Source organism: Seriola dumerili, unplaced genomic scaffold (assembly GCF_002260705.1).
Source record: "Seriola dumerili isolate Sdu_G_001 unplaced genomic scaffold, Sdu_1.0 BDQW01000134.1, whole genome shotgun sequence".
In the NCBI taxonomy this organism is placed as follows: domain Eukaryota; kingdom Metazoa; phylum Chordata; class Actinopteri; order Carangiformes; family Carangidae; genus Seriola; species Seriola dumerili.
Window position 1 is genome coordinate 1618901 of NW_019174389.1, and position 19163 is coordinate 1638063.

Below are 19163 nucleotides of genomic sequence, written 5' to 3' on the forward strand. Positions count from 1 at the left end.
TAAACCTCTTAATTTAATGTGTTTAAATCCCCTCTGTGTTCACCCATAGATGACTGGAACAAATTTGCCAACCCCTACACCAAGAAAGAATTTGGCAAGTGGGAACTGATTCTGCCGGCTAAGTATGACAAGTCTCCAGCTGTGAATCATAAGACCAAACTCAAGGTAGAGAACAAAACATCTTCATGCCTATCTTCACTCCCTCAGTAGGTGTCATCGTGCTTCGGCGGCCTGGGAACTTGTCACTGTAATGTGCGAGGGAGATTCCCTGTCATGTGTGGTTGTCTTATGAACCCGATGAAAACCTGGCGTGTCGCCGTCAACAACATGTCATACTCACAGCGCGCAGAAGGGAGATTACTGTATGTACACAATCTGCACAGTGGAGGGTAGATACACCTGAGGAGTCCCACTGATGGCTTTTATTTCAACTCCCATCTGCGACACGTGTCCCTCAGGACACTGGGCCATGTTTGCTCGGTGCAGAACACAGGCCACAGTAGGTGTAGATGATTGGTTTTTAGCTCTTGTAAATAATTCATCAGGGTTAAATGCAAAAGACGCACTGCCCATTATGCATTGTTCCTCCCCGAAAAAAAATGCGCGGATGAGAAATAATCCTGAAATGAGATGCCAGACAAGGAATGGATGGCATCGCGGCGCCACTCTCCTTGGGACTGGGTCATCGTTGGCACACTCCTGCGCCCTGGACAGCCTGCCCAGCTCCCATTGTCAGTGGAGGTCAGTCTAAGGACGATAAGAAGCAGATGGAAACGCTGGCACCTGGCCTTTCCTTGTGCACCCCCGCTGCCTATGAATGGCTGTCTTGCTGTGAGCTCCACTTTAGAATTAGTTCCACAGCACTCCCTCGTGGAAGCACAAGCTTAGCTCCAATCACTCTCATGTAGAGCAGCTTGCCCTTCCATCCCCTTTGTTCGGGGGCCCAATTTGTCTCCATAAACAAGCACTGTCCTTTTGTGGGTACAGTATTTACAATGAGCTCTATCGGTTGTAAGTGTGCAAGACTTTAAAGAAGTGAACTGAAGATTTATCTAAGCGATCGAATGCCCGGGTTTCCATCCACACCTAACTTCTCGCAAATTGCTTGGCTCTTAGTTGTTTTTCCTGTCCACGTTCCCCTCAGCCTGTCCAGCAGTCTGATTTTTCTTTAATGTGCCTAATGCTGGCCAATTTGTCTGAAGGACCACCGCTCTGTCAGGCTTTATGCCAGTCCATTTATCCAACTATCTTTTCCTAATCCTATAAACTGTGAAGCATGTCATAAGGGGAGCCAGGCAGCTAACCCCCAGGTGGCCTGGCCATAATGAAAAAACCCCAGAGGGGGGTCTGGCCAACGGCTCACAGGCAGGTGGCATTGGAACAGTCATTACTTCACAACAGTAGCCAGAATTAGTTGGGTTCTAATGCCCGTTTCTGCAGGGGACAAAGCAGGGTGAACACATACTGTGGGTAACACTACAGGATCGATTTCTTAGTGGGTTTTTCCAACTCTCACGCTGGCTTTCTCCTTTCTTATTTGGCTGATGGAGGCAAAGTTACTTGTCAGTTAGATTTCCAAACTATACTTTTAACCCCCTTCCAATCTTGAATTGCAGACATAATTGATGAGAGGCAAAAGGATAATGATTTAGATTTCCTATTTTTCTAAATTGCTCCCTGGCTCAAATCCCTTGTCAAGATGGGCCAGCGGAGTGGCTGTGTTAAAACCAATGGAGAAGCTGCACACAGCATAATTACAATTGAATCTAGATTCACCACACAACAGGTTCTCTGGTCAATACCGTAGCTTTTTGTCCTCTACACCGTATTATGTCCTCATTGCCCCCCGAGAGCCCTGTGTAATAATTTTAGAGCTGTGAGTTTTGCGTTAGAGAGCAGGCAGCTGCTCTCTGGAAGAGGGCCGGTTTTCATGTTGACATATTGAAAAATGTTTGGTTTATTGGTTGAACAATCTGCACCATTTTTTCTGTATAATGGATGGGGAGTAACTGCACAGCTTTTATGATGTAAGCATTTCATGGCTGGAAGATGTAAATAAATGCTGACATTAAAATCCCATACATCCAGGGACAGAAATATACACAGGACCTTGAAACCTCCTCTTAAACTAGAGGGCTGTTATTTCTGGCTTATTTTTGCAATTATGTTTCTACTTTTGCAGCACTTTTTCTGTTTTGCATTAGTTTGCACACTGTTATCCTACAGGAAGGAGGGATTCCTGTACTTTTTCAATCCAGATTTCCAATGCTGTAATGTGTATCATGTAGTCTGTATCCGTTGTTCGCTTATTAGACAATGCGTGTGTCCCCTCCCTCTCAGCTTATGTAAATTGCCTGTAATGTCTTTTGAATGTCCCTTCTCTATGTCATTGTTTAAGTGCCCTTCCTATAACATAACACTCATTTGTCTCATTTTCCCAGGTGGTCGTTCACACTAAGGAAGGTGAGCGGCTGTACAGGATCTCCCCGTGGGCAAAATACGTGACCAAGGATGATAAATCTGTCATCTACGACTGGGTGCACTGGGATCCCCCTCAGCCTTACATTGTAAGTTAGTATTTGAATGTTGGAATGGAAAAAAAAAGCATTTATTTTCTTGTTTTATATACTATTTTTTTAGAGATCTATTTGTCTATTTTTTTCATTTTAAAACTGGTAAATAAGTCAGTGCAAAAATCTGGTTAAAATTTGATTTAGAAAAACACTAGTGCAGCTCAATGATTCATAGAGAGATTGGGTTATTTTTTGCCACTGGAAGCATTTTCTGAGCTGTCAGGATTGCAAGAGAACCTTTTTTTTAATGTGAGCGGCGATGATCGGTGTCTTGTTACAACAGCGAACAACAGATTTTGGGTGCCAGGAAAAGTCAAATTGTACTGAAAAATCAGTTTAAAATGAGCAAATTTTTCTTGTGAAAACAATTTGGTTTGATTGTAAAATTCTCATCACAACTTTCATGATTTTATTTGAAAGAAAAAAAAAAAGTTAAGTCTCTAAACTACTGTATATTAACTTTGCTCTGTCTCAGCTTTTAAAATAGCCTCCAATGTACTGGCCCTTCCATCACTTCTTTGATTTGATTTGTTGTGAGGACGCAGTTACCTTTGAAATCAGTCTTAGCTGCTGTGGCCACTGTTGATGTGGGAGCTGCTTGATGCTGCTGATTTGAGAGGCTCTGAATGTATCTCAGTGCTATTTGATGTCCTCGGCACAAGTGTGCACAAGCAAAAGAACAAGAGGCTATTAAAGACCACCTTGCTTTCTTTATCGCTTGTTATTTGCCACCGTTTTAATTAGAGAAGCTCTCTCACTAGCCGTATATTTGCTTTATTTACAAGTGGCAATCATGTACTTCAGACAGCGGGCTCACAAGGCCTGGTGGGTAGCCGTCAGGAAATTTGTTCGATGTATAAAACAAATCCCTCTCCCGTTGTGTAACTCGGACATAGTGAATCATAGATCTTTTAATATTTAACGTGCAGAACTATTATCAGCCTCTGTGGCAAGATATTGGTGCAGAGATTCAAAAAACCCACACTTTGTCTTTGACCTTATGGTTCATAATTACTCACCAAATGGACTGTATTTTTAGCAGTTTTAGGAAAAAGTGCTGGACTGTCATGATTTTCAGTCTAATGTTGGTTTCTTTTCCAGCAAATTCACCCTCGGCCAAAGAAGCCCTTGAGCCTGAGAACATACGAGGCGCACGTGGGCATCGCTTCACCAGATGCGACGATCGCCTCGTACACCAACTTCACAAAAAACGTGTTGCCTCGGATAAAAGATCTGGGTAAGACATGAGACCGCAGTACCTCTATGGCATTATTTTCTTTCCTTTTGGCCTCCCGTTTTTGTTTTGCTGGCTACTCACGTCTGTATAAAAAAGTGCACAGCAGTCGTCCTGCTGTGATCCTCCTCATCTAAATGTCAGTCAGAGCTTTTCCTGACTCAACCTGAGAACATTTTGTATCTTCTCCAGCCTCGAACAGAGAGGAAGGGAAGCATTAAGGTGATGTTTGTATATACCTCCCTACGCATCAAATCTGATTCAGCTATGTGGTGTTTGGAAAAACAATAGTTAAGGGGTTCGAGAGCTGTTTTTTTTTTTTTTTTTTCTTTTCTTTTTTTAAATAACTGCCAGTGTCCTGTGCCATCTCTGTCAACACTGCTCCATAACCCAGCACACATGCCAGGCTGTTCTGAGTGCCACTGTTCCTCCACCAGCAGCATTTTCAGTGGCAGACCTGTCACACTCCCTCTGCACAAAACCACATCAGCAAGTCAACATCCTGTTTACTGGCATGACCTGAAGGAATCACTGACCATTGGACAGCACAGCACAAGTCACACCACACAGCAGTTATGGCCCCAAAACTGACAACTTGTTTCCATTTCCATGATCTGAACTCAGACAGCCAATAGCGGAGAAAAGGCATCTTCCTGCATCTTGTATCATTCAGGAAAACAAATTATACAGACTTGTACTTAGGGTGAGATGAGATGAGCTGAATTTTATATCATGATAAATTGTCAGATTTAGTTTTATAACAATAAATAAAACAAAGTATTTCTCTAAATACGTAATGATATGTTTTTCTTTTCCGCCTGACTCACTTCTGATTTGAGTTTTTGGACGTCTGGACTTGACAGTGGGCTGACTGACTGGTTGAACCTCTGCTTATGTGTCACCGGCTGTTGCAGCTATTCTCGGTTTAATTATACAAGATTCAGACAATTTATTTGTTGAATATCGTGATGTGATTCAACGTTGTCTGTAATGTCTGTATAAACAGAACTGTTCTTTTTCCCATCAACTCTATCAGATAAAAAAACAACTATTCATCAGGCAACTGTGACTGTTGTGACTCCTTCATATGTTAGTCAATAGTTATCTAGTATTCGTGAAATTAATACAACACCATGTGGTAAGAGAGTTGAAACGATTAAAAATCAAAATTAAGTGTGAATTTGAATTTTGGTAAGATTTTGACTTTATTTTTATTTTTTTGGCTTTTTTATAAAAGAAATTAAGAGGCAAGCCACAACTCTGCCGGAGAACCTGTTTGGACAGCAACACAAAATTTAAAACATTAACTAATTATTCGATAAATTTGAAAATTTCCAATACTGTTAAGTGTAAGTGTGACTTTTAGTTATGCCAGCAAAACATCGTTATGGATGGCGAAGTCATCTGTCGGTCCACCACAAATTGCATTTCTTTCAATTTGCCTTAATTTTTCTTTCTTTCTTTTATGTGTTGTCTGTTTCCAGTTGATCTCTGGACCAGAACTGTGCCTTACCATGGTGAATTGAAGTTAATCAAACACAGCGTAATGTGAAATTCTCATTCAAAACAACACAGACTGAATTTTGGAAACATTTTATTGTAACATTTTTGTGATCTTGTCTCGCTATTGACGAAATTTTCTTACTCATTAACTGCGGCATGCGATTAATATTTATATAATAACTGAAATCATTATAAAAAATAAATTCAAATATGACTTTAACCTAATGGAGCAGATCCATGTCTTTGATTGCGATTCTGCTCGTATGAGATGTGGCATCATTTTGCATTTGAATACAGGCTGCTGCAGTGACATTATTAATAGGCACAGATATGACTGGCACAGCAAACCAGGAGCAATCTGATAAATGCTGTTTCCTTGGTCGTGTCATCCTGTTTAGTGGGAAAGGAAACTGCCAGAGTAAATGCTGTCAAAGAATCTACCTGCAGCAGCCGAGGGAATCTGCACAATAGGATTCTCCAGGAGGCTAAACTCCACCGTCTCTAGTGACGGCTGACTTTGCCTGCCATTTCATTTTCTTGACTGTGGAGAGAGTGTGTGTATATATATATATATATAAATATATATATATATTAATATAAAAAAAGAGAAACTTCCTCTCACCCCGGTGCTTTGTCACTCTCCTTCAGAAGCCAAAGCTTTTTTTCTCTCTCAAGCCTGAAAAGAAACTGTGATATAAATAAATAAATCTGCTCCACACAACAGTGAAAAACCACAGGGTCTCCCTCTGGAGTGCTCAGTGGCAGTTTAAAAGCCTGTTGTTCTCTTATTCATAGAAGCAGTTTTCTTAGGTCGTTTTGAAATGTTGTACATGACCTCCTGACTCTGATAGCTGGTGTTTCCCTGTAGCCACAGCTTGTCTTTAGGATACCAGAACTTGTTTCAAAAAGGAAATGCCTGGAGCTCATATATACTGTATGACTGTCACGGGTCAAATAGTATCAAGTTGTAATATTTCCATTTTCTTTTTCAAATGAATGTAAATTTTGTGAACACTATATCGGTGCAGAATTTTAAATTAACGTTGTCTGTCTTAGTAAAAGTATATAGTTAAGTCTTCAAAAACATCTCCATGTTTTAGCCCATGTGGCTAACCAACCCCACACATAAGAATTATTAATAAGAATAATTTGCATTTTTAACAGTTGTTTGGTGTGTGATCTAAGCAGCGGGTGTTATTTTAAGAGAAATTGGGCGATGGCAAGAATAATACCCCCTCCAGTTATTGCAGGAAATGAGTCTATCCAAATAGAAAGGATGTAATGCTCATAATGACAAAGAGGCACCAGGATGTCAAGCTATATTGTATCATTCTGCCATACAGAATATATAACACACACACATATTTTCTGATCATACATAATTTAGTGGTTTACCCACTGTGAATGTCTGAAGTATTTACAATCTGTAACACAGAGTTAGGCATATAATCTGGTAGGGAAGCTTTGAGCACATGAAATCAATAGGAACCTTTTTGAATAGTAACATTTTTTTTCTTTTTTCTATCCCTCTCCTTTTTGTATTTAGGTTACAACTGTATTCAGCTGATGGCTATCATGGAGCACGCCTACTATGCAAGCTTTGGGTATCAGATCACGAGCTACTTTGCTGCTTCCAGGTAAACGTTTGTCAGCTTCGAAGCATGAATTATATATGTTGTACAGGCTTTCATGGAATAGTTGCCATGATATAAAGCTGCATTAAGCAAATAAAGTCATGTTATATGTAGACCCTTTTGTTATTATACTATTTATTTTCAGCATTGTTTCAGCAATAGCAGCTAAATGTACATCAGATGTATTTAATTTCATTCAAGATATTGACAAGAAGCATGAATTCAGTATTACCATGACGACACCATTGCCCGTCCTCAAGAGCAACAAAAACGATGAACCCTCTCAGCCCACGATTTGTTTGGCTGCACTGGAAACAGATGCACCAGTTGCAGTTTCTTCAGTTGCATTTCTGACAGTGGTTAGGTTAGGGTTAGGGTTAGTGGTCACTCGCGGCAGGGTTAGTGTTAGTAAGTGTGATTTCAAAGTGAATTCTGGGACCTTCATCATTGTTGTTACCACCAATAGCCACAGGTATTGCCAAATTGACCAGGCCTGCCATCTTAGTATAACTTGCGGATATATTTTCTTATTTGCAGAATCTGTCGTTAATACAACTGCAAACAGTTTATTTGGAGGGTCTTGAAAACAAACAGCGTCAGTAACTTCCTGCTCAACTCATCTCAAATCAAGGTTAGGAAGTCTGACACCCACAGAAAACCCCTCTGTAAATACATTTGCCTTTGTTCCAGACAGTGGAGGGAGTTGTAGATAAAAGTGGACTAGTATGGACGAGTATTTATCTTCTCTCAGAGATCCCTCCTTCTTTTCTTCGAGTAGAGCATAAACCCAAAGTGTAATGTATATGGTGTAATTTCACCCATGATTGATCTCTCAGTGTCATTTAAAACCCGAGCGGTTGAGTAGCGGGAAGCCGGGTAATACTGTCGCTATGTGTCCTGTTTTGTAAGGAAGCTGATGCAATGATAACTGGAAGGACGGACAGACATTATTGGTGTGCACACAAAGATACCTGTGTGTTTGTAAATGGAGGTGTTAATGCATATATGCAGTTACTCTGTGGTTTTCTGAGTGTTTCCAGAGTGTGTTCTTCATGACCCTTTAGATGGTATTAAAAGGTTGAAGAGTTACTATATTATATAAAAGCTATCAAATGGAAAAATGCTCATAACCCTGAATGTCAGCATGGCTGTAATGGATCTTTAGATAAATGAAGGAGATTATGTTTGTGAGATAATATACAGTACTGCTCTACAGTCCTGTGGTTGTTTGAATCACAAACACATTTTAATGAAAATATAAATTCAGTATGTGCACTTGCACTTGCTCCTAAATTGTAGGCCTGCTGACACTGTGATAGTATGTTAAGGAAAAATGAACTCCAAACCGAGGGTATTTTTGTTGCTCATCAAGTTGCACAAGTCACTAACCAGGTTTATTTTTGGGGGAGGGGGCAAGTTAAGGTGTAGGACTATGGTTAATGGTCTATGGACTATGGACTATGAAATTAGACTTAGAGGTTAGGGAAATTGAAAAACATAATACACAACACATCTTTGGTCCTTGGAAACATGTACATAAGCTTGTTTTTGAACATGTGTGTGCATGATTGCTCTTTTATTTATATGGTTAGAAGCTCAGTTGAGGACAGTTGGTCCATTCGTCTTCTAAGGGTAACTTTGACATCAGGACTTGGCTTTAGGGTTAAGACCACTAGTAAGAGTAAATTTGAGAGGGTTTAGGACGGGGTGGGTTGTGGATATGGTGAACTAATACAAACTATCTGTATATCTGCAGTCGGTACGGTACCCCAGATGAGCTGAAGCAGCTGATCGATGTGGCTCATTCGATGGGCATCATCGTGCTGCTGGACGTCGTTCACAGCCATGCGTCCAAGAACACAGAGGACGGTCTGAACCGGTTTGATGGCTCTGACTCCTGTTTCTTCCACTCTCCACCCAGAGGGGAGCACAAGCTCTGGGACAGCCGCCTCTTCAACTACTCCAGGTACTTCCTGTTTGGCGCCAGTGTTAACTTCTGTACTTCATATTTGTGTGAATTAACCACGCTGCGGTACATGAATTGATGTGGTTTGCATGTATAGAAGTACAGTTGATAAAAGTAAACTCAAAAGCCATTAAGGAAGAAAATGTATTAGTAACCTAAATGATCTTTAATTCTTCACAGGAGTTTGAGAAAGTCTTTTAATGTATTTGTTTTGTGTATTTATAAGTTTGAATGAGAAATTTCTTCATCCCGCCACCTACAGTACCTCACCTCAAGATTTTTAAACAACACAAGCTGTTTCTTTTTAGCATAATTATGTGTTTAGTTTGTTTGGCACAAAAATATGTAGTGCACTGATGCACAACTTATTTTTAAGATGTGCATTGGTGCATATGGTTAAAGCACGATGTTTAGGTCAATTTGATGCATTAGTATTGCACACCGCATTTTACATTTTCAGTTCCATCAAGGTGGAGAAAAAAATGTTCTCAGGGAACACTAACAGGTGATTGTGAAGTCTTTTATGGAAGCTGTAAGAGCCTTTTAGAGCATTTTCAACACAGAGGCTGCACTATGTAATTAAATCAGAATGCAATTACTTACTGATGTACAGTAGTTGTGAAAACGTGCTCCTCTACATTTTACATTTTAACCAGCACTGTAGGACTCCTTTACTTTTGCCTGACTTTGTGCTGCTATAATTTTGAGGCAATTAAATCTGACATTCCATTTCTTCTGAGCCTTTTAGCAACATCCACGATACGAAAAGCAAGGAACCGCCCACTGATTACTGCAATTTGAACTCAACTTGACGTTATGCTCCACAGGTGGGGATTAAAAGCTGCATTTGAATGGTTACATATGATACTAAACTCGTGAAAGAGATTTAAAACCAGCCATGGCTCCATCAGATATATGAATGTTTGTGCTCTTTGTAAACAAGGCTAATAAATGAGCGCTGCGGTTTTAGGGTTTCAGAATTTAAAACAAAAATTGTATAAGCAACATATGAAGAGACTGATAAATGAGGCCAAATGGTAGCTGACATACCACTCTTTATATTTTATGAGACTGTCTGATACAGCGTGACGTGCTGAAGGTCAAAAGCAAGACGTCATGGCAAAAATGACAGATTACATCTCTCACCTTCTGTTAATCTGATATTCCTAAAGCGTTGAAAGGGCTATTAATGGTGAATTTAAATTTCCTCAAATGCTCTTGATTTTATTTCTTTTTTTACCTTTTACACATTAGTACAGACAGGTGTTGAATTTTAATGCATCGTGAGTGATGATTTGATGTTTCAGTGTTGCTAGGCTTTGGTTATATTCACATTATCAGCTAATTACAAAAGTGCCAGGACAAACGTGAAGGCTCTGAAGTCGACGGGCTGTTCTCTGACTCCGCTCGTGCTCAGTGGACACCAAAACTATTGATTGGTGTTGTTGTAAACCCTGTTAATTAAGTGTCTCTCTTCTTTCCTCTGTACCCACAAAATGATCCCAGCGCAACATTAAGGAGTCTATCAAATGCCTTTTTTTTTTTTTTTACTCGTTTTTTAATAAGTGTGTGTTGGTGTGCAGCAGTTTCCAATACATTACACAATGCTTAGTGTCAGGCATGGGGGCTATAATAAGAGAACAAGGTTCTTCTTTCATTAGTTATTGAACTCTCCTCATATCAGAAGCACTCATTAGACACGGTGCAGACATATGCCACGACTGGGAGGCATATGAGGAGTCATTTGTAAAAGCCCAGAGGAGCACTGCAATGTCATAGTCAGTTCATTTGTCTTCTCTGCCTCTCACAGGTTGTTTGGACGTATCGTTGGTGTCAAGCTTTTCTGCTACTCCCTTTAGAAGGAAATGAACCTCAGAGGCTAGCCGTGAACCTCATGTGAAACACAGCCTGTTTTTAATCAAGCAGCCCTGCTATCAGCCATCACAGTCTGACCATGATGTTCTTATTAGGTTGACAGAAGCTGACTGATACAGGCTATCGGAGCAAAGATATATTTTCCCCGTTGCTGCCTCCTCTGCTCCGCTTCCATTTCTGCATCTTTATCACAGAGCACCTTTTTGTTTTTTTGTTTTTTTTTTTTTTTTTAGTCAGTATGTGTTTCTCTTCAACTTTTCCTCATAAAACATTCACCATTCACTTCAGTCTGGAGAGAATGCTGTTTAGATAGATGCCTGCTATCCTATTTGTTAACTTGGGTTGCCTTGGAGTCAAATGCGTCTGCATTCAGTATTAAAAATGTCTGACTTTGCAAACATTGGTTCCAGGCTGCAGAAAGGCGAGAAGTAGTTTTATAGTTGCTGAATACCAACTTTATCGTAGAAGTACTAAGCTGCATTGAAACTGTGCAGGTACGTACACTGCAGACACTTGCCCTGGCTCACAATATATTTGGTCTATGTCAAGAAGTTCTTGGATGTACAGTTTATGTATGCACAGGCTGATATCCACTTATACACCAGACACTCAGCTGCTCTTCATAAGCAGAACTATCTGCGTTATTTGTTGGTCACTGTTACCTTCATAAGCCTTTTCAAATACGTCAAAGTCACCTTGAGACAGTGACCGAGGGAACAGAGCCCATGGCTCGGCGTGTAGGGGGTTGGCAGCCACAGAAGCCAAGCCTTTTTGCAGATCAGGGCCTTCAGATGTGAGAGTTCTGAGAAGCTTGATGTGGGCTCATTCTGTAATCCCCCCCACTTCTCACAGGATCATTTGCATCCATTTTTCATCAATCTTTGTGTGAATTCTTAAGATATGAAAAATAGGCTCACGGCCAGGCTTCTGAAAACTCTTTTTAACTCCTGTCCATGTCCTCATGCTGAGAGATCGGCCCAGTGTTTGAGGACCAAGGAGCAATAATTCTCTCTTTGACAAGATCATTCTATATGTGTGTTTTTTTTACGTTCAAATATTTGTTAATCATGTGTGAATGGGGCAATATAAATAGTGATCTTACACATATTCAGTAAAGGAGATTAGCACTGCTTGGATTGTAAGTATATTCCTTAGTATGAGAGCTCAAATAAAGTAGAATCAAATCATTTAGGTTCTCTGATATATAATACAGCGATAAAACCAGTGATGAGTGTATCTTTTCATCTACTATAATAAAGGTTTCCTTATTATAAGCTACTGGCATATATAATATTTGAGTATTTCTACCATCATACACTCATATGCAGTTTTTAAAGAGCCATGTAAAAAACTATTGGACATATATCATCATGTTAACATTTTGACAGTGTGAGGTCTGTTTGCACCTTCATCATTTATTCTTTTACTGTGTGTTTTCAGCCTTCAGCATGCCAGCTAAATGTCCTTTAAATTGATTGTGAAATTGTAACATAGCACAGAATATCTTGAAGGGCACTCAGAGAGCACAGACCTCCACCAAGGCCAATTGCAGACAACACAAACCAGACTTAAGAGAAAAAAAAAAAAAATTCAAATTCCTAGTAAATGATCTGTATCTGCCCCAAAATTCAATGCGTCCTTCAATGCATCATGCTTCATCCCTCCACCAAGTTTGGTGCAAATCGGTTCAGCACTTTTTGCGTAATCCTGCTGACAAATAAAAAGACACGGGTGAAAACACAACCTCCTTGCTGGAGGTAATAATACACAAGGGAACACATGTAGGGAAACAAAGAATCATCCTGCTGATAAATGACAGGCTTGTATTTTAAGGAAACACAGTAGAAAACATAACAAAAGAAACAAAAAAAAAAAATCTGTCTCTCTCTCCCTTCGGAGCATTCATGTTTTCAGCATACAGGGACTTTGGACAGTAGTTGGGGCCTGGCTACTGTCTGATCAATCAATAACCTCAAAACTTGAAATGTCAACTCAGTCCAAATTCAGTCATTTCACTATTTAGCACCCATGAGATCTTTCCCCTGCCCCATCAGGTCACACAGCAAGTGGAAAAGCAGTTTTTTCCCCTCTGGTGAGCTTCAGCTAATGAGCTGAGCTTAGCTGTAGGTGTGCATGCCGGCTGGTTGCAGCTGCCTGCAGTGCTTCCACGAGGTGCTGGATGGAGCCAGTGGGTAGGAACCTAGCAGCTCTGTACCCCCATGCCCATCAGTTCCTTAAAACTATCTGACAAATAGGAAAAAAAAAAGTTCCATGGCAGTGATATGTGCAAAGAGATTTCTATTTGTTGCCAGGCGATTTTGTTTATGTGATCCAAATGAATAATTTAGCTCTTAAGTGCTCAAGAGATTGTAGATTGTCGATTACAGAGAAGAGACATTTCATAAGTGTAAACATCATGCAAATTGAATTATGAGCCAATAAACTTATATAAGGCAGTCCTTTTTTTCAGTGGTAAGAGATGACAGCAAAGAGCTGCCACTGAGTGTTGCTCTTTCAGACGATACTGAGACACACTACTCACCCGCTCAGTACAAGATGGCAAAGTTTTGCAATATTTTGCTAATGAATGTTTCATTTCCATCTACACCGATGTAGCAGACAGTGCAACTGGTCTGAAATATCGTGGTAAAAAAAAAAACTAACAAAGTGGTATCTGCTGTGACTCGTCCCTCTTCTTCTGCTCACCCAACCCCAGGGACTGTTATTCCCTCAGTAAAGCCTGTAAGGGAGCACCCTCCCTCAAGGCTGCCTGCCAAGTTCTTGCCCACCTGTTTTTGTAATTAACCAAGCCAGAGAGGTTAGCACATTGCAACACATGATGGTGATGTTAGCCAGCTAACTAGCTAACTGTAAAACTATGATTTTGGAGGCATGCCTATAATTTAACCTTATCTTTGCTTTGCCAGAATCGTCATATCATTTAAATAATGTCAGTGATTATACATGAGCACATACACCTCCAGAGATATACTGCCACTACCAAAATATGGCCCATTGGAGGAAACTCCTACAGGGCAGAATTGGCCTGCCAGACTGCAATTGATTCCTGAAAGGCTGCAAGAACAAGGTGATACTAATTACAGGTTGCTAAACATACAAACAGTCTCACAGGCAGCAGAATATCCCTCCCAGGATGCCAAGCAAGAGCAGCTAGCTGCCAGGCAGCCTAAAGAATGCCAGACAAATGGCAGATATCTGACACAAAGCACAGCAATACAGGGACAGTCTGTCAGACAGCTAGATGAGAGTTTACCCCGCGAGGCAGCCAGCATCACCAGACTGTCTGAAAGGCTGCTTAACAATGTGGTACGAAGTATAAAGATGTATTTGTTACACATGTCCGGCACAGAGCACACATTTGCATTTTAAGACGCCCACACTACTGACTGCGTTTTACTGGACTGCTGCTTATTTTATGAAAAGGTATGTGACAACTAGACATGATTAAAATCTCCACCTTTTAGTCGCAAAAGCAATTGAAAAGACATCATACAACATCAGCAAGTTATATCCTTCAGTATTCTACTGTGCACGTGTATTTAATGCGTCCACAAGCTGAATGAATAATCCCACAATTGAATAAATAAATAAATCAAAGCTTCAACCAAGAAATGTGAATTTATTGCAGGTGTCACGCCTGTCAATATCTCTGTCCTAGACACATTAATGGCTGCAGGGATTGGACAAAAGTTTGAAAAGCGTTAAATGAGGCACCTTATTTGTCCTTTTTCGTCCAAACAAATGCACACCATCCATCGGGCTGTCTGGCATCGTTGTTTGAGCATCACACTTCTTGTGTGACCTGTCAGCTTCTTAAATTTATGTTCTCTTATCTGCAGCTTACCTGTGATGTTGTGAAAACAGGGACTTAAATCTTTCTCTCTCTGCCATCCTGACAAGTTGCCATGACACCTTATGCAAGATTGACTTCTAGAAATGCAGCGTGTTTCAGTATCCGCTCTGCCAGCGACAGGACGTAAATACCATCATACGGGTCACAGTCATGTCGAGCTGGAGCAGCAACTAAGCATGAAGCTGACGTGAAACATGTCTGTTGTTTAAAGTTAAACTTTTTTAACTGTATTATTTATTGTTTCTCTGTTACAGAAAGGCCACACACCCACGCTCACACAAAAACATAAATAAACATGAAAAGATATACGGGTTGCTCTGTCCCCATTGAATCTATTTGTTCAGTGGTTCGTTGTCTTATCTTGTTGTTGACATGTAAACATCGTCCATTTCTCTCGCCGCCGTTCCTCAGCTGCTCCATATCATTAAATTCCATTCACAATTTTCAGCCGTTCATTTTGTGTTGGTGGCTCTGCCTCGTACCGCCTGTTTGCGATGGCCCTTTTTACAAGTTGCCAACGTGATTTTCATCAAACATCTGTCTTCTCTTAACACAATATCTCCCGTCATATTGCAAAAGTGCAGTACCTTAGATGACTTAGGTAGATCGCAGCCCAGAATATCAATTATTTCCCCCCGAAACTGCACAATCCCAGGGCAAAGCTAAAATGCATGAGAACGATCTACATTTATTTCCTTGCATCGTCTCATACATGGTTGTGCTATAGAGAAGTATTTGCTCTTAATTTCGGGTGCAATAAAGAATCTAATTACATTCTTCCAACAGTGTTCTCTCCAAGCACGTGAGGATGTTGTGTTCTCCAATATCAAACTGTTCATCTTCTGAAATGTTCACATCCAATTCCTTTTCCCATTCCCTCTGCTCTTTACATCTAGTGTTGTATTTCCTCCACTCTCCTTTAGATGCTGATATAATGTTGATATTACTCTGTATTTCTTCATGTTGTAAAAGCGAATTATGGTTCAAATTATCCCATTTTTATCTAAGATCCTGTGATGCTTTATTTCCCCGCCATAAGATTCCCTTCATTTCAAATGTCTGAAGTAGCCCTGGTTGTTTAATGCATAGTTTTGTTTCACTCGCTAGAAAGCCATTACATTACCATCTTTTGTTATGGTGCATAATGCTGTTATACCACTTGGAATCCATTGTTTGAACCTCTGATCAAGCATGCCAGGGATAAAATAAGCTTTCCATTGAAGAAGTCTGAGCTCTTTCCCCAATCGATGTTTTTGTACCAGATTAAACCGCAGCTCTAACGTCAATCGAGTGACAGCATCTACATGTTCAAGCAAGTCTTTTTTACAAGTTTGTCTCCAATGAGGCTTTGAATTTCCCGTCCCTGTGCATGTAGCTCAAGGTTTTTTCCATCTGCTTCATTAGTCATTAGTGCACCAGTAAATTGCTGGTCTAATTTATGCTGCATGGAAATATTAACCCCCTTTTTTTTTATATATTTCCTGATCTGTAATGTTTTAAATTGGTCTCTTGGTCTTTGACCATTCCATATGAACCTTGAAATAACTTTATTCCAGGCTTTGATTGAATTGTTTCACATGTATTTCAATAGGCAATGACTGAAATAATTAAAGAAGTCGTGGAAGGACATTCATTTTTATAATATAGTGTCTGATATCTGAAGTCTAGAGGATAGCCCACCTCTCAGTATTGTTCCTTATGTCCTGTTCCGCTATGATACAGTCTACTTTATGGAGTGTGTTGTTAAAGTGACCTCGGGGGATGGTTTTTTTTGGAACTCCAACGCAAGTTAAAATTTTGTTGCATAGTTATGGCAGGCTAGTAATTCATCATAAGAATCTGTGTTTTCGCTAAATTCAATTTATATCCAAAAGCCAAACATCCCAAGTTGATTGATTAAGACAGGGAGGTTTATGTCTGGCTCCTCTAAAGCCTGATGATGTTCTTCATTCCCGACCTTTACCCCTTTAAGATCTTTATTCTGCCTAATAGCTTTTGCCAGAGGCTCTATAAAAATTGCGGCTAAGGTCAGGGAAAGACAGCAACCCTGCCTGATAGACCGTTCCAATATTATACTATCAGTCAGACTACCATTTATTTTTATCCTTGCAGTTGGATTTTGATAAAGTTTTTTTAATACACCGGACAATCTTCCCATTTAGTCCAAATTCCTCAAGCGCTAGATAGAAAAGTCCAGTTTTGGCATCCCTTAATAAAAACCTGTATGATCTATCTATCTTCTATTATGTCATCCAAAAATTAAAAATAACTTCATTTGTTTTTGCAATAACCAAGGTACACAATTTATAATTTATGTTCAGCATGGATATGGATCTATAAACTGAGCAAGTCTCACTGCTCCCTCCCTTAGGGCTCACTGATATTACATCTTCCTTCTACGAGGGTGGGAGTTCACCATGTTCAGGTGTACAGTTAGATGAAGGCTCAAGTAATGGTATAAGTTGGTCACTGAATGTTTTTGTAGCACTCTGCTGGCGGACCGTCACTGCCAGGTTTGTAATTTGTTTTTAATCTGCTCACTGCTGTTTCTATTTCAGTTTTTGTAAGGGCTCTAGTCAGACGGTCATTCTGATCTTTCCCAATTGCTGGAACTTGTAGTGACTTCTATAGCAGCGTGCGCCTGCAGGTAAAACAACACCACATATGATAGATTACCTTATCATACTCTACAAGCAGCAATATTAGAGCTTTACTCTATTAGTGCTCCCTAACCAGGTTTCACTGTCATTGCTGAGCTTTAGCATGAGGACAGTGTAATATGCAATTTGCTTTTGTATTAACACTGCAGACTGAGTGATAACTTCATTGAACTGCATAGATAAGCGGCGTATTGCATCGGGCATAGAGATCTAACTTTCTCACTGTAATTGGACTTCATGATGAATGGCATTGTGGGTCCTAATGTGGCAGTATGGTTTCATCTTGGGCCTCTGGCTCTCACTGGCTATTATCTCCATCCCGTGGGGATACATTGTGTCTGAGCCTTTGTTGGCTCTGCGCAGTGGAGTGGAGGACCTAATCTATTTATCACAGGGTCTGCGTGACCACCCAGCCAGGCTGCTATATCGGATCATACTAGGCTCCCTTGTGCTCCTCCTCAAGGGAAGGAGGAAGCGCCGATGTAACATGCAGCTTCACACCTGTCAAACAGTGCTGGGGTTGGTCATCCCTGAGGAATGGAGCGCAGAGGGCAACGCATTTAAATGTCTTTTGTGTCATGGTTTACTTGGCGAAAGAAATCTGGGATTTTGTCTCTCGCCACAGAGGATGTAATCTTCAGAATTTAGTGTTGCAACATTCAGAGGCTGAATCAATACGTTTTAAAGAGGAGGTATCACTCAGAACAAGAATCGTCTGGTGTTGGGATGGATTTTCGCAGTTTGAGATGTTATTGAAGTGTTGTTGAAGCATGAATCTGGGACTCACTGCTTCACCAAGTTTTTGACATGATGAAATTGCATCATTCAAGCAAAAAACTGTTGAACTGCCCCACAGTGTGGTGTCACAACTGGAGGAAAAAAAAAAACAAATGGGGTTCAGTATCAAACTTTTGTAATTCAGAATCAGAGTCAGTTTTTTAACTTGCCACTGTAGATGTAGAGAGCTGAAGGGAAATCAGAGCGTTTGTTTAAGAATTGTGGAAAAACTCCCTTCAATAACACATTTACATCTTCAATAATGGAAATGACTAAAAATTCAACCTTACAGTAAATCTTTGCTTCACTCTTTCTCTACACAGGGATGGTAAATATTTAAATGTTTCTGTTTTTAATGCATTCAGTGAATGCAAGTAAGGCTTTACCAACTTGACCCACATGCAAATGCACGGTCCATGTGACTGTCCCTTAATAGCAGAATACCCTCGCAGTGGTGAAACATTTGTCGGATAACTTCTTCAGTAACTTCTTACACACAACATAACAATGCAAACAAATAACTTTGTCCTATATCCCAAGGCAAGGCAAATGTATTTGTGTAGCACATTATCATATACAGAGGTCTTCCAGTGTGCTTCACAGAAATAAAAAAAAAAAACACAAGCACTGCAAATAAATTTTGCCACATAAACTGTCCCCTTGCTCAAACACAAACTTCATTCATTGAGTTGTAGATGGATAAAATATGGACACTGGAAGATGGCATGGTTGGTTTTAGAAGACAATGTCGGTAGATATATTTTTTGTTCATTATTTTTAATGCAAAACGTCATACAAATGAAGTAACACTGCCACCTAGTGACCACACAAACTTTGGCGGATAAAAACAAAGAAAGAAACAGTCATGATGACATATACAGTAATACGCATTCTGCAGCAATGGTAAAAATGCTGTAGTTTTTCATATCAAATAAACTGTATTATTTATTAACTTTGTAAAAATCAAGAAGGGTCCAGTTCATAATAGCAGGTGCTGTAGGAGATACACACGGGCTCTCCAGGGTATGTAAGGGAGGGGCCGGGGTCTGCTGTGCGGCCAGCCAATG

At 40.1% G+C, this 19163-nt stretch overlaps 1 protein-coding gene across 1 annotated transcript in view; it reads left to right on the forward strand.

Moving 5' to 3' along the window:
• gbe1 (1,4-alpha-glucan branching enzyme 1) overlaps positions 1-19163 on the forward strand; it is a 90176-nt gene that overhangs the window by 14013 nt on the left and 57000 nt on the right. The window contains exons 3-7 of the mRNA XM_022748900.1: positions 50-165; positions 2442-2567; positions 3675-3810; positions 6857-6947; positions 8701-8910. Coding sequence (XP_022604621.1) covers positions 50-165; positions 2442-2567; positions 3675-3810; positions 6857-6947; positions 8701-8910 — 679 coding nt within the window. The remainder of the gene's footprint in view (positions 1-49; positions 166-2441; positions 2568-3674; positions 3811-6856; positions 6948-8700; positions 8911-19163) is intronic.